Source organism: Vulpes lagopus, chromosome 1, assembly GCF_018345385.1.
Source record: "Vulpes lagopus strain Blue_001 chromosome 1, ASM1834538v1, whole genome shotgun sequence".
NCBI classification, from domain to species: Eukaryota; Metazoa; Chordata; class Mammalia; order Carnivora; family Canidae; genus Vulpes; species Vulpes lagopus.
This window is the reverse complement of record NC_054824.1, coordinates 61,782,787-61,798,920: the sequence shown is the minus strand read 5'-3', so window position 1 is coordinate 61,798,920 and position 16,134 is coordinate 61,782,787. Positions and strand designations below refer to the sequence as shown.

The window sequence follows — 16,134 nt, the reverse complement described above, 5'->3', positions numbered from 1 at the left end:
GTCTCTCATGAATAAATAAAGAATCTTAAAAAAAAAAAATAATAATGGGTGATAACATAGAGCAGAAGGCCAAATCAGCAATAGAAAATTATAGAAAAATGAGTGGAAAAAAATTAAGACCCAGCTAGATGTTTTTGTGTGAGGATATGAAGCATATTTATTCCTGAGAAATTAGGAAAAACAATTTGTCCTCTTTAATGATGTTGGAAGATCTATTTCCAACTCAATGAACACTATTCAAAATCAGTTTATAGTGGTTGCGAAGGTGGGCTCTGGAGCCAGACTATCTGGTTTCAAATCCCAGTCCACTTGAGCTGTGTGACTCCAGTGACTCAACTACTTCACCTGATAAACGGTGTTAACAGAACCTACCTCATAAGATTTTCTGGACTTAGTCATGATGACATAAGTATGGTGCTTAGAACAGTGTCTATGACCTTTTAAGGGCACCAAAAAAAAAAAAAAAAAAAAAAAAAACCTGGCAGCTATAATTATTTTGGCTTTACAGTTGGTAAGACTCATGAGCCTCCTGGGGTTGATGAGTAAGTAGCTGGATTCCAGAAACCCAGGCTAATGTGTACCTGAAGACGAGTTTTCCACCACCCTACTGAGTAATACCTACAGAAGTCAAACCTTCACTTCAAGAGCTCTCAATCACTAGTTTTGCACAGGTTTGATGCCGTACTTTACATTAACTGACTCCTACAAACACCCTATCAAATTCACTTATTAAATATTTATTGAAGACCTACTTTATCATGCAGTACGTATTAAACACCACAGATCATTAATAACCCACACACACCCACACTTTTCCTCTTACTGCTTCAAACTACCATAATCAAATACAAGCTATTACACATTACCGAAATAGCAAAAATGTTTCAAAGTGTTAAACCTGTCGTGAATTTAATGGAAAGCGCAAGTAGGAGCCTATACACAATCTCAGGCTTTAAAATACTGAACATATACAAAGTATGAAAACAATAAGTAAACTCTTAAGTCCCATTAGCAGGAGCCGATCCCACATGGGAAGTATTTGGTAGGAGTGAAGAACGCAGTGACAAGGGCTTAGTCCCACTGGACCGTTCGCTCTTCTTCAGGAAGGATACTCCAGTTTGGGGAGGCCGTATCCCGGGCCAGCCAGTTGAAGTCGTCAACGTCGTTCCAGTTATTTTTGCTCCTATCTAAGCCAGAGCCTTCGAAGTCCTTGTCGATCCCCGGGTAGCTCCAAGTATAAGGGGCGAACTGGATGCCGCTGCAGTCCTCCACGATGGCTCTGCTGGTCACCTGCAAGAAGATGCGGGTGTCTCTCGTAGTGTGTACGCGGAGCTGTTGGCAGGCAACGGCCAGCACGCAATCACTGCAGTCCTCCAGGAACACAGAAGTGGACACCGGGCCGCAGAGCAGCGTGCAGCCTCGGGCTTTGGCTAGTCGCAAGGTGTTGGGATTACCATACAGTCTGACTGTGCATTTGCTCAGTTCGGTCAAAAGGACGTCGCGCTGGTGCAGCTCCTCCGCCCGCTTCTCCAAGACTTGGGACTCCACATTGGAGAAGCCGAAGACAAAGCCGGAGCCGATGCCTCCTCCCTCCTCCTTCAATGGCGGCGGGAAGGCCAGGATGCCTTCGGCCGCCGCAGGGCCGGGAGCTGCGTCTACTGTGGTGGCCGAAACAGCGTCCTTCCTCCGGGTCTTGAAAGCAAAACGCTTCTTGGGCTGCAGCTCCTGGCGCCGCTCGGCCAGGGTCGCCTGCAGCCGCGTCAGCGCCTCCTGTCCCTGCCGCAGGTCGTAGGCGGCTAGGAACAAAACCGCGTCGTTGACAAGTTTCTGCAGGCCCTGGAGCCGAGCGGCCGCCTCGTCCAGCTGCTCCATGGATTCCCCGCTCTCCAGAAGCTCTTCCACGGCCGCTCGCTCCCGAGCGAAGGCGGCGGCGAAAAAGTCGCTCTTCTCCTCCTCCACCTCCTGGTTCTGCCGCTTTTGCTTCCGCCTTTCCACCTCCAGCTGCCGCTCTTGTTCCCGTCTCTGCAGCCGCTCAGGCACCAGGCTCCGGTCCCGCTGCGAGCCCACGGCCCCGTTTGCCGCGGCGGCGGAGCAACTGGCAGCCTCCATCTTGACTTCGAGCTTCCCTGCAGCTGCCTTGCTTCCTCCGGGCGCGCCCTCCGTGAGGCCTCCCACCAACGCGCCCTGTGATTGGCCGGACTCGCTTACGTCAGCCCCGGCCTTATTTTCTTTGCCCATTGGTTCCTCGGCGTCGGAGGGGGCGGGGCCATGAGGCGGGGCCGACAGAAAAGGGGGGTGGGGAGACAAAGGTCCTTGTGGATGGGTGGGGTGGGAGACAGGAGGGGGAAGCTTTTTTTCCTCTTAAAGGGGCAGGACTTATATCCGGGATTGTGGGGTGAGTTGCAGCAGCGGCAGCTGCACATGTGGGTTTGTTTATAAGAACAAGGTTAGAAACTCGCAGGCCTCCCCCTCCCCCCAGCTCCTCCCTACTACCCCCTTACAGGCCGGAGATCCGCTACTGGTGGGGGGAATGTGTGCGCAGGGTGGGTGGGGGGACAGGTAGTGGTGAGAAAGATGGAGGGGGGGGAATATTGCACCGCCCGGCCCGCGCCGGAGGAAGCGGCAGCTGGAACAGCTGGCTAGGGAGCCGCTTGCATGCCTCTGGTTTTTTCTTTTCCCTTCCACCACCCCCTCCCCCAACCCATTCCTGCCGCCCCCAAATCCTCATTCTACCCGCCTTCTCCCCTCAGCCGCTGCAGTTCGGCGTGGCCTGGGGTCTCCTGGATCCCCGCAGGCACCTACAGGGGCGGGAATAGGCGAGGGGCACCGGGATGGGAGACTGGGTTTCTCACTGCAACCGGGTTCCGGGGGCCCAGGGGCAGTCTAAAAACGGATTACTATTTTTTTGGCCAATTGCTGCAGTTGGAGGGGTGGGGGCGGGGGAGGGTGAGATTCCACACCCCCTTCCTCTTCCTCCCACGTCCTCCCCACCCCCCCACTTGGCGGGCGCTCCCTCCGCAGCTGCGCGCCGCTGGCGGCGCGGGGGTGAGACCCCGGCCCGGGGCTCGGCGGCTCTCCGTGGGGCCGTCGGTCTTTAGCAGAGCGTTGGGGGAAATGTTACATTATTTCTAGAGGCGGTGGGAGGGATTTGTCACCGGAAGTGAATGCGCCCAGCCTAGAGTCGGGACCAGCCCGAGGTGTGAGTGGGCAGCCGAGTCCGCGCAGTCACCAGCCGGACGCCGAGCGCCGGGGCCGGCGGAGCCGCGGCGGCGCGGGCTGCGGGCTGCGGGCTGCGGGCTGCGGGCTGCGGGCTGCGGGCGCGCACGACCTCGCGTGCTCCGTGCAGCCGCCGAGCGCGGGGCGCGTCCTTGACCCCGGCTGCCCTGCCAGGCTTCGGTGTCACCCCGACCTCCCCCCCATTCCCAGCCTCCACCGTTTCCAGCGGGGGCTTCTGCCCAAGAAACTGTTACTTGGAATTTCACTGATCCATCTGCATGTTGATGCAGAGAAAGATGGGAGGAAACGAGAGAATTAAGACTCATTTCCAGTGTTTCACGCCCCACTCTCCTTCCGTTCCCATTTAAAACAAACAAACAAAACCCGCAACAGATAAATTCCTGTATTTCTCCGCGGAAAGCAAACACAGGTCACACGGCTTGGCAAATCGCGAGTGGAGGTGGCGTCGGGGGTTCCGTGTGTATGTGTGTGCAGCGGGTGGGAACCGGGTGCTGAAAATTTTCTGTGCTGGTGCTTGTAGTGTATATTTTTCGTTTTCCTTCGCTTTGTTTCAAATGCAAGCTTGAAGAGGCTTTTTGCTTTTTGTGAGGTTTGGTTCTGGGGCTGGTTATCTTGTGTAAATTATATGGAGGAATGCAATAGCTGCTTTATTTTATAAAGAGTTGATTTAAAGAAGGAAGGTTTAAAGATTTATTTTGCTAGGGAAAAAACCAAAACCAAGAACCTTACCTGCCTCCCTTAAGTTTTTCAGAGATGGAACCTCTCCCACTCAAGGAAGCTTGTAGCCAAGCGAGGTTTACTGGAGCTGTGGCTGGGGTGAGGCAACATTTCTGGATTAGCCATAGTGAATCTATGGGTGGTTGTTAGTGTCTGTATCAGAAGTAGACTTGAGTACCATTAATCCTTCCCAAGAACGTCATTTCTGCCCCAAAACAGGTTTTGGCATAGAGGCCAGTAGACTTTGGAAGTTTCTGAATATTTTTTTTAAGTTTTTATTTATTAATTCATGAGAGACACAGAAAGGGAGAGGCAGAGACATAGGGAGGGAGAAGCAGGCTCCATGCAGGGAACCTGATGCGGGACTCCATCGCGGTACTCCAGGATCAGGCCCTGAAACAAAGGCAGATGCGCTTCACCGCTGAGCTACCCAGGCGCCCCAGTTTCTGAATATTTTACATTGGGTAGTTCAAACTTTTATGAGAAAGAAGAGGTAAAGGACAAAACCAGGTAGGTCACCCTGTTGACCTCATGTGCTGAAGGCAGTTTCAAAGACTGATGTGAATGAAGCATGAGTGGGAATGGACAGGGGTCAGTGATGTGGGCATCATAAGCATTGACTTGACAGTTCTTTACAGCCCCCAGCACAACTGCAAGCCAACATAGGTGGTCAAGACATGAACGTAAACTACATTTCTGTGTTTAAAAGCAATGGGAAGGCTATAAAACTTCCAGCAGTGCCAGACTGCATTTGTGTCTTTTTTCTGACATCTGAGGGCAGTGGATTCAGTATGCATCCTTGAAATGGATGGCTCCTGGGAGGTAAGTGCCTGTTCCAATGGAAGGAGAGAGGGTGATTCATTATAACAATGTAACATGTGGTAAAAGACAAGCAGCCTGAGAGCTCTGAATCCTCCTTTGAAAGAGCTTGTGAATCAAGTACTGCTCTATTTTAGACATCCTGAAAATTCTAAGGCGTTACAGACTTTAAAAATTATTCAACAGAAATTTACGTTTTATGGTTTAACTTGTCAGATTTACTTTTTTAACATCTTGAAAATTTCAAACATAGTAAAGAAGACAGTAAAGGTGATGTGTACTCATCACCCAAGTTTCAACAATGACCAACTGACACTCTGATTTCTTCTGAAACTCTGGCCTCTTACAAACTCCATCACCCTGATTATTTCACAGTGAATCCCAGACATTGTATTATGTCATATTTTACAATCTATACATGTTTCAATATGTCACAAAGATGAGGACTACCTTTTGAAAACAACCACATACCATCACCACATTCCAAAAAAGTAGTGATACTTCCTTATTATTGTTAGAGTTCCAGTCTACATTCATATTTCTTTGATTATCCTATAATTTCCCCCTTTTTATTTATTGAATAAGGATCCAAAAAAGTTTCACACATTGTGTCTAGTTGATATGTTCCTTAAATCACTTTAATCACTTTTAAATCCACCCACCCCTACCTCTGGTGATTGTTTTTTTTGAAAAAACCTGATTGTCTTGTTCAGTAGCATATCACAGTCTTCATTTTGCTGCTCGTATCTCCATACTGATGTTAAATATTTGTTGTATTCATTTCATCTTCTAATGTCATAGTGATGTGTATTAGTATGCTTTAGGAAATGAAAGCATTTCAGCACAGCAGTCTTTGGATATGGCTAGACAGCCAGGAATAAGGCCTTTTGCCATTCTGTGGAGTTTATCAGAGACCCTGTGTGCATGGGATACACCAGACAAATAAACAGATCCAGGCCCTGTTTTCTAGTAGCTCCATTCCAAGAGAAGGTGTCATCTTTCAGCAAACGCTGACGATATAGTGGATATAAAGCATTCATTAAAAGGCTCTGCTTGTCAAGTATCTAACCTTAGGCACATTTTCTAACTTAGTTGCTGACTTTTCTGACCATGAAGATGACCACGTGAAGGCACGTGCTGTCCATGCAAAGGCTCTAGTTGGGTCTGGGAAGCAGAACAGGAGCAGCCCCTATCTTCCATCTTTGTTCCTGGCTCCTCTTCCCTTCAACCCCTTCACTTTCTGGAATGATTTTCATCATTGCACCCCTAATGCTGGTTATGAATCCAATGTCAATTTATGAAGCACTTGCTGTGCCCTGCACTGAGCCAGCGACGCCCTCAGGCTGCCAAGATGAATAGACAGCATCCCTTTTCTCCTCCTCCCAAGGGCTCATCTGAACCAGTACTGGCACAAACATGCAAGATTGTAACAGTGACAACGGACAACTGTTACAGAGGAAAGAGGAACAGAGAGTGAGGGGAGGGGAGGTTGCTCTTATGGAAGAGGTCAGTGAAGACTTCCGTGGGGGTTGAGCAGAGGCTGAGAGGGTAAGAAACAATGAGAAGTAAGTAAACCCTGCAAAGTCCCTGCTGACCTGGAGAGATGCCATAGGACTTGGGGGGCAGGGGGCAAGAGGCAGCCAGCTGGGGTGTGAGGAAGACCAGTTTGGAGTGGGATAGTGGAGCTAGGGACAAACACAGGTAACTTTTTGGAAAAGCTTGACTATGAAGGGGAAAGGGACAGTACCTGGGGGAGAGGAGGAGGCCAGTGAGAGGTGTTCAGTTTTTTTAGTTTAGTTTTTTTTTTTTTTTTTAACAAAGAAAACCCGAGGTTCCTAATATAAGGGTCCTGGAAAGCCTGGGGGGAGTGGATTCCAGAGCCCAGGTGCAAGGATCAGCCCTATACAGACCAGGGACAGATTCTCTATTGAGGTGGTGTTGTTTCAACTTTTTATTATGCATGTTTTCCATCACACAGAAACTTTTTGACCTCAACACACAGTAACAGATGCAGGAAACAGTAAATACTCTTATGATGTGCACTGGATACTATTTTCTGTTCTACTTACTGCATTTCAGAAATACTGGTCAAGACCCCCTAAATTAAACTGCTGTTTAAAAATGCCCTATCAGCAGGAGAGGGTGCAGCTATAGGTAAATTTGTATGTTTGGTCACTGACAGATGAGTCTGATGGTTTCTGTGAAAGTAGGTGGTGAGGTCCTCTGCTGGGTATGGGAGGGAAGGGATGGTGGTCTAAAAGCATGTGGAAGGTCTGAAAGCTCTGTGGAAGAGGATCAGTATGTTGTCCAGAGAAGTGGCACGGGGTGGTGTGGATGTTCAGCAAGTGTTTGGAGAATGAATGAGGGAATGAATGAGAATGTGCCAGAGACCAGCTCAGGGCAGGGACATGGGGTTTGGGGCAGGCCTCTCATTTTCCTAGGACCTCTCGCCACACTCATCCTCTCTTCCTTTACGATCTTTCCTCTGTCTTCTTCAGCATCTCCTCCCAGCAAGTAGGTTTCCTCAATTTAAAACAAGTTTCCTTTTGTCTCATCATCCACCCAAGTGGATGCTCTAACTTTCTTCCTTCTCTTAATAGACTTTCTATACTATTATATTTTTTACTGTTTTTGTTTGGGAGTGCACTTGTGCCTGTGCAAGGTGGAGGGAGGGGGCAGAGGGAGAAGGAGAGAGAGAGAATCTTGAGCAGACTCCACACCCAGCTCAGAGCCTGATGCAGGGCTGGATCTCATGACCCTGAGATCATGACCTGAGCTGAAAGCAGGAGTTGGATGCTTAACCAACTGAGCCACCCAGGCACCCCTACACTATTCTATTTTTAAAAAACAGTTTTGAGAATATTTGAGGTAATTAGGTTTATCCCCCCCCAGCTTTATTGACATTTAATTTGATATATAACATTGAGTTTACAATATACAACATAATGGTTTGATATACATGTATATGTATTGCAAAGTGACTACCACAAGAGTTAGTTAATATATCCATCACCTCACATAGTTACTTTCTGTGTGTGTGTGTGTGTGTCTGGTGAGAACTTTTAAGATCTACTCTCATAGTTACTTTCAATATACAATACAATATGGTTAACTATAGTCATCATGCAGTATATAGTATCTTTAGAACTTATTCATCTTTTTTTTTTTGAAAATTTTATTTATTATTTGACAGAGTGAGAGAGAGCACAAGCAGGGGGAGCAGCAGGCATAGAGGGAGAAGCAGGCTCCCCACTGAGCAGGGAGCCCAATGTGCGGCTCGATCCCAGGACTCTGGGATCATGACCTGAGCCGAAAGCATATGCTTAACTGACTGAGCCATCCAGGTGCCCCTAGAACTTATTACTGAAAGTGTGTACCCTTTGATCATCATCACTCATCACTCCAACCCCAAGCCCCTGGCAGCCACCAGTTTACTCCCTGTTTCTATGAGTTTGGTTTTAACCACAGATTTTAATTTTTTTAATTTTTAAAAGATTTTATCTATTTATTCACGAGAGATGCAGAGAGAGAGGGGCAGAGACACAGGCAGAGGGAAAAGCAGGCTCCATGCAGGCAGCTCGATGTAGAATTCGATCCCAGGACTCCAGGATCACGCCCTGAGCTGAAGGCAGACCCACAACCATTGAGCCACCCAGCGTCCCTTAACCACAGACTTTTTTTTTAAATTTTTTTAAAAATTTATTTATGATAGTCACACAGAGAGAGAGAGAGAGAGAGGCAGAGACATAGGCAGAGGGAGAAGCAGGCTCCATGCACCGGGAGCCCGACGTGGGATTCGATCCGGGGTCTCCAGGATCACGCCCTGGGCCAAAGGCAGGCGCCAAACCGCTGCGCCACCCAGGGATTCCCCCCCCCTTTTTTTTTTTTAAGATTTATTTATTTATTCATTCATGAGAGACACAGAGAGAGAAGCAGAGGCACAGGCAGAGGGAGGAGAAGCAGGCTCAAGGCAGGGAGCCTGATGCGGGAATCTATCCTGGGACTCCAGGATCACGCCTTGGGCCAAAGGCAGGCGCTAAACGGCTGAGCCACCCAGGGATCCCTTTTTTTTTTTTTTTTTAATATTTTATTTATTTATTCATGAGAAACACAGATTGAGAGAGGCAGAGAAACAGGCTCCATGCAGGGAGCCTGAGGTGGGACTGGATCCCAGGTCTCCAGGGTCACGCCCTGGGCTGAAGGTGGCGTTAAACCTCTGAGCCACCCAGTGGGCTCAGAAAAGTCTGAGCGCACAGCTCAGAAAAGTTGGGCTGCCCAACCACAGACTTTTAAAACCATAATCTACATTTGCTATGTCTGGCTTCTCAATTATCATCCCTCCTTAGCCCCTTCTCAAGGCGACTTCTGCCTCTGCCACTTTGTTTGAAAGTGCCATGCCAAAACTTATTGACTTAAAATAACAATTTATCATTTCTCACAATTCTGTGGGCTCAGCTTGGGCTGGAAGCCTCCAAGACAGCCTCATTCACAAGTCTGGGGCCTTAATGCTGGCTCTCACCAGATGCAACTCACACTTGATCTCTTAGCAAGCAGTGGTGAACTCAAGCTTTGCATGGTAACTGGCTTCCAAAGAGGTGTAAGCAGATACCACCAGGCCTCTTAAGGCTTGGACCAGAATCCGTACAGTGTTAAAACTTCTAGTGCGTTCATTTGGTCAAAGCAAATCACAAAGAAACAGACTCCACCTCTTTTTTTTTTTTTTTAAAGATTTTATTTATTTATTCATGAGAGACACACAGAGAGAGGCAGAGACACAGGCAGAGGGAGAAGCAGGCTCCATGCCGGAAGCCTAATGTGGGACCCTGGGATCACGCCCTGGAGACTCCACCTCTTGATGTGTGGGGTAGCAGGCATTTAGAGAGGTGGAAGGAATTAGCAGCCATCTTTGTGGATAATCCACCATGCTGTATATATAGAAAGAGTTTTGCCAACTCTTAGATGGCACTCCTGTGTGCCAGGCAAAGGGTGAACATTTACATGTATTACCTCATTCAGTCTTAACATTCCTGTGAGTAGGAACTACTACTATCCCCTTTTAACAGATGAACAACTGAAGAGGTGACAGTGACTTCCTTAGGACCAAAAGCTAGTAAGTTGGCAGAGCTAAGATTTGAATCGAGCCAGCCTGGTTGCTGAGTCCAAGCTTCTAACACTACCTGTCTGATTGTGGTATTACCCCGATTGTGCCCCTGACATTGCATCAGTAGGCTCCCAAGGAGAACGAGGCCTCAAGTACTCTTCTTTCTCTCTCAGTTCTGGTTCCTCTCTTCATGCCTTGGCCCCCTCATCTTCTTTTCCTTGGGCTGTTGTTCTAGATTCCCATCTGGTTCCCTGCCCCATGCCTCCACGCCCCAGCCGGTGATTGCCCTAAAATTCAACTGGTGCTGTCACTTCACTTAAAGCTTCTGCTGGCTCCCTGTTGCCTCATACTGTTCTAGTTCCTTAGTGTTGATACCAGGCCCTTCACAGCCTCTTCCAAGTGTACCTCCCCAGCCTCATCTCCCACCATTGCCTTTACTCCAGCCACACCATGCTCGCTCACTTCCACTTACTTATGCCACACTTAGCACCGACCGTATGCTAGGCACTCTACCAGGTGCTGAACACACAGACGGGCCCCCTCTGAACTTATAGCCTAAGTGAGGGATACAGACAATGTGGTGTGATATATCCTAGAATGGGGGGAAAAATCTTGGGTGCTAAGATCACCTGCCTAAACTAACAAGACCAGGGGAATGTGGTATTGGGGGAGGGGGTTCTTTTAGAAAATCCAAGCTGGGGACACCTGGGTTGCTCAGTGGTTGAGCATCTGCCTCTGATTCCGGGCATCATTCCCGGGGTCTCAGGATCGAGTCCCACATCAGGCTCCCTGCAGGAACCTGCTTCTCCTTCTGCCTGTGTCTCTGCCTCTCTCTCTCTCTCTCTCTCTCTCTCTCGAATAAAAAATAAAATCTTTAATTAAAAAAAAAAAAGAAAATCCAAGCTGGATCCTAAAAAAATGAGTGAAATCTAACCCAGAGAAGGGAGAGAGCAGTCACTCATCATTTCTTTCTATGAATATTCAAGGAGCACCAACTATGATCTGGGCACCGTCCTATAGAAATATAGCAATGAAAAAGATAGGCAGAAAGAAAGTCCCTGGCTTGATGGCCAGGAAGCTAGGAGAGCTCCAGTGCCTCTAGCAACAGGGCATATGAAACAAACCTGGACAGGAGAAAAAGATGTGTTTGACGAGAGCAACCCTGGCCGCACCTTAGGACTCATAGGGGGCTTTATAACCTTCTGATGCACAGGGCCTTTCCATGAGTAGTTCAGTCAGAATCCCTAGGAGTAGGACCTTGGTGTGTGGTGGGTTTTTTTGTTTTGTTTTTAAGATTTTATTTATTTATTCATGAGAGACACACAGAGAGAGGCAGAGACACAGGCAGAGGGAGAAGCAGGCTCTGTGCAGGGAGCCCAATTCAGGACTCCATCCCCTAACTGGGATCATGCCCTGAGCCAAAGGTAGACACCAAACCGCTGAGCCACCCACGCGTCCCAGCACTGGTGTTTTTGTTTTTTTGTTTTTTTAGCACTGGTGTTTTTTAAAGGTCCAGGGGGGCAGCCAGGGATGTAAGCCACCATGTTAGAGAACCTGTAGCATACTGAAGCAGGAAGTGGTAATCAGAGTTGAGGTTAGAGTAGTGAGCAGAGGCCAGACCACCAAGGGTCTTGTAAATCGCATCAGGCAGTTTGGGCTTAATCTTGAAGGCACTTAGGACCTGGGGAAGGATTTTGGCAGGATAATGACAGAATCAGATTAGTTTTCCTTTCTCCCCCGCTACCACCCCCCCACCCCCCACCCCGTCCCCTCTTAACAAAGGATCAGGCTGGATGCTCTGTGTAGAATGGATTCTCTTGGAGCAAAAGTAACCTGATACCAGTTTGGAGGCTGTTGGAGGAGCCAAGAAGTGGAGGTACCAGGCCATGATGACGAGTGAAGATAGAGAAGGAAGGGGTGATGTGTGTGAGAGATTTAGGAGACTACACAGGACTCTCGTTGGAAGTGAGGGATAAAGGAAGGCAGAGACTTGTGGAAGGTTCTGGCTTGAGGAGCTGGGTCCATAGTGATCCTGGTGTGAGAGAGACCGCGAACCAGAAGAGCACTTTTGGAGAGAGAGCTGGTGGCTCCTTTGGGACCTGCTTCCTTGTCCTGCTGCCTGTGAGCCTCTGCTTAATCTTCTCCACTTGACAGCCCTTACCACCTACCAGACCTATTTTACGCACCTCTTCCAGGAAGCCTAACTGGATTCTCCCTTTCACTGGCTCTGGGTGAACATCTATCAGTTTGTGAGGTCGGTACCTATTTACAGATATTGATTCTGTGGCTTGGGCTTCTCCAGGCACGATGTGTTTTTTTATTTTTTATTTTTTATTTATTTATTTATTTATTTTTTATTTATTTATGATAGTCACAGAGAGAGGGAGAGAGGCAGAGACACAGGCGGAGGGAGAAGCAGGCTCCATGCCCCAGGAGCCCGATGTGGGATTCGATCCCGGATCTCCAGGATCGCGCCCTGGGCCAAAGGCAGGCGCCAAACCACTGCGCCACCCAGGGATCCCGCACGATGTGTTTTAATCCCTGCTCTCTGCCTAGCACAGTGCCTCCTACACAGGAAGCACATGGTAAAGACCTGTTAAATAGATGAGTTAATGGCTGAAGAGCTGGGCCAGAAGCAAGAGCTCTCCTAGGACTGTGATTAGAAGTGGGTCAGGGGCTTCTTGTTCTCATTTCTAGGGTAAGGGACAGACCCAGTCCAGGGGCAGAGGAGAGTGTTTGCTGAGCTGATCAGGAAAGAGGCTGAGTGAGAAGCACTGAAGCTGTTGACTTGTGTAGAGTGGCATATAGTCAGCTATACAGATTGTCCTTTGAATATAGTTTCAAATTCCTTTTGTGGCAAGGACATATACATCTCCTAAAGTTTTCCTGCATCTGTCCTTTCTCTTCCATCTCTTCCTGACAGTGAAGTGGGGTGATGGTGAGAAGTGGACAGATCTGGGTTTAAATTCTGATTACTAGCTGTGTGATATTGAGCATGATATGTAACCTCTCTGAGCTCAGTTTCCTCCAACTGTAAAGTGAGGATAAAGAAAGATATATTTCTCCCAGAATTGTTGTGATGTTAAATTAAGTAATGTGTGGGAAAAGTACCAACTATTGGGCCAGAACTGTAGTAGAACCTCAACCATTGCCAGCTTCCTTTCTGCCTGACAGTTGCTGGACCTTGTCTCTTAACACTTCCTAGCCTTCAAAGAGAGTTGGGGGAAGCAGAATGTGCTATGTTCATTATGACCTTCTCAGAAAGGGCCCTTTAATGTCCAGCCTTTTGGGATGCCTGAGTAGTTCAGTGGTTGAGCGTCTGCCTTCAGCTCAGGGCATTATCCTGGAGTTCCAGAATCGAGTCCTGCATCAGGCTTCCCATGAGGAGCCTGCTTCTCCCTCTGCCTCTGTCTCTGTCTTTCTCTCTGTGTCTCTCATGAATAAATAAATAAAATATTTTAAATTTTTTAAAAAAATGTCCAGCCTTTCTGCAATTCTGGGGAACATTTGAGCAGATTCTACATGTAAATAGTTCTGCAAAAGAAAACCAGAGAATCCTAAGAAGAGAGAGCTGGGCAAGCTCTGATGGATCCTTTAATACCAGACAAGAACTGGCTTATAGTTTAAGGAAAAAATAAGGACATGTGGTGATTTTTTTTTTTATAACAGTTCAATTTAAAGAACTATATTGAGAGATCATATTACTTTTCTTTCTTTTTTCTTAGGTTTTTTTTTTTTTTTTTTTTTTTTACGATTTTATTTATTTATTCATGAGAGACACAGAGAGAGAATGGCAGAGACACAGGCAGAGGGAGAAGCAGGCTCCATGCAGGGAGCTCGATATGGGACTTGATCCTTGGTCTCCAGGATCAGGCCCTGGGCTGAAGGTGGCGCTAAACCACTGAGCCACCCGGGCTGCCCCTCTAAGTATTTCTTTTATGACAGCCTTTCTATCTGTGAAATCTACTTTGGGGAACCACTGATGGAATCTTACCCTCACTTTACAGATAAGGGAGTGTAAAACAGTGGTATGTTATGTAATATTAATGGAATGTGCATTTTTTTTTCTCAAACACTAAACTCTTTGACTGTAGACACCATAAGGGCTGTGGTTGTGTCTACTATTTTTTGGACCCTAGAATCCCTAGAATATGGCATCATGCCTGGCATGGGAGGCTCACAATACTTATCCGTTGGAGGAATAAATGAATTGTTCATCCCAGGCACTCTAGAATTCTAGATTTGTTTTTTTTTCCCCCAAGTTCCAAAAACCAATTCATTTTTTTAATCGTATATGTATATAAAGTTACTATTTAAATACTTGTTAGTTAGCATACAGTGTAATATTAGTTTTAGGTGTACAATATAGTGATTCAACACTTCCATACATCACCCGATACCCAGTGCTCATCATAGCAAGTGCCCTCCTTAATCCTCATCACTTATTTCACCCATCCTCCCACCTCCCCTCTGGTAACCATCAGTTTGTTGTCTATAGTTAAGAGTCTGTTTCTTGGTTTCCGCCTCTCTCTTTCTTTTTTGTCCCTCTGCTCATTCATTTTGTTTCTTAAATTCCACATATGAGTGAAGTCTTATGGTATTTATCTTTCTCTGACTGACTTATTTCACTTAGCATAATACTCTAGCTTTATCTATGTTGCCAAAAATGCCAAGATTACATTCTCTTTTATTTCTTTTGGCTGAGTAGTATTCCATTGTATATACGCCACGTCTTCTTCATCCATTCATCAGTTGATGTACATTTGAGCTGTTTCCATACTTTGGCTATTATAGATAATGGGGCTATAAACGTCAGGGGCATGTATCTCTTTGAATTAGTATTTCTGTATTCTTTGGGTAAATACCTAGTAGTGCAATTGTTGGATCATAGGGTAATTCTATTTTTAACTTTTATAAAAAGTATTTATTTATTTAAGAGAGAGAGTGTGTGCACATGAATGGGAGTGGCAGAGGGAGAGAGAGAGAGAGAGAGAGAGAGAGAGAGAGAGAGAGAATCTGAAGCAGACTCTGCTGAGCACAGAGTCCAACTCAGTGTTCTGTCCCAGGATACTGAGATCATGATTTGAGCCAAAATCAAGAAGTTTAACCACTGGGCCACCCATGTGCCCCTCTATTTTTTCCTTTTTGAGAAACCTCCATCCTGTTTTCCTATGCACCAGTTTGCATAGAATCCTAGTTGTTAATTGTATTTATTTTTATTGATGGAGCCAGTAAACTCCTTGAGGGACTCTGTTCTCTATTACCCAGCGGGGCAGGTGCCCAGTGAGTGATTGAGCCCACTGGCCATGCAGAGTCAGACATATCCAAGAAAAGATAACCCAAGAACCTGAATGATAACGGGAGCCATCACATACTTTCCCTTGTATTACCTCACTTAATCTCCATGGTAACCTTACCAGGATCTGTTTGTGCTGCATGTAATAATTTGCAGCAACAACAATTTTAAGATTCTTTAAAGGATATTGCTGAATTTTAATTCCTGAACAGATGTGACTTTTTAATACAGACTAAGGGGGGGGAGTGGTGGAGGTAACTTTTCTGGTTCAGTTTCTTTCTCCTTCAGTGTAATGTGATCCACAGAGTTTTGAGATAGTTTAGAGGCTTAAGATCAAATGCTTTTAAAGTGTCCTGGCAAGTGAAAGTTAAATAGGAAGCAAAAAGTTTATTCCTTTTCAACTAGAATGTTCAAGGTCCTCTTCTTTTAGGTAGGATTTCATTATTTGCTTTAAAATGCCACTTTTCTGTGAAATACTATAAACTATCATTTTCAGACCATAAGTTCTAATGCAGTAAGCTTATGAAATCCATTTAGTAGATGGCAGTCTTTTAAAAATGGCAGAAGAGGGGCGCCTGGCTGGCTTAGTCAGTAGACCTTGCGACTCTTGATCTTGGAGTTGTCAGTCAGAGCCCCACGTAGGATGTAGAAATTATAAAAAGTAAAATATTTTTAAAAATGGCAAAGAGAAGATGTCAAAATACATGTGTTGCATAAATGAGTTTATATTATATATGTTTTATGTATATATATGCACATGACTCGCAAGATAAGATGTATTTCTTTTTATAGGTTACAGTCAAAAATGTTTGAAAAAGTGGTTTTGTTGGGGTACTGCCTGGCCCAGTCGGTAGACCCTGTGATTCTTGATCTTGTGGTTATGCATTCCAGCCCCATGTTTGGTATGGAGCCTTAAAAAAAAAAAAAGGAAATATTTTAAAAAGTAGTTTTGTGAGTGATGCCT

General features: G+C 46.3%; 2 protein-coding genes across 2 annotated transcripts in view; one reads left to right on the top strand and one right to left on the bottom strand.

Moving 5' to 3' along the window:
* Positions 1–716: 716 nt before the first annotated feature.
* On the bottom strand, positions 717–2,247 carry TBCC (tubulin folding cofactor C). The gene has a single exon (XM_041744840.1). The coding sequence runs from the start codon at positions 2,236–2,238 to the stop codon at positions 1,072–1,074; it is 1,167 nt and encodes a 388-aa protein (XP_041600774.1). The 5' UTR covers positions 2,239–2,247; the 3' UTR covers positions 717–1,071.
* A 2,037-nt stretch (positions 2,248–4,284) lies between these two features.
* Positions 4,285–16,134, top strand: part of BICRAL (BRD4 interacting chromatin remodeling complex associated protein like) — a 104,183-nt gene continuing 92,333 nt past the window's right edge. The window contains exon 1 of the mRNA XM_041744809.1: positions 4,285–4,464. The gene's annotated coding sequence lies outside the window, so the exon portion shown is untranslated. The remainder of the gene's footprint in view (positions 4,465–16,134) is intronic.

What these genes read in the sequence shown, in the direction of transcription:
- TBCC (XM_041744840.1), bottom strand. Translation starts at nt 2,238, where the DNA reads ATGGGCAAAGAAAATAAGGCCGGGGCTGACGTAAGCGAGTCCGGCCAA.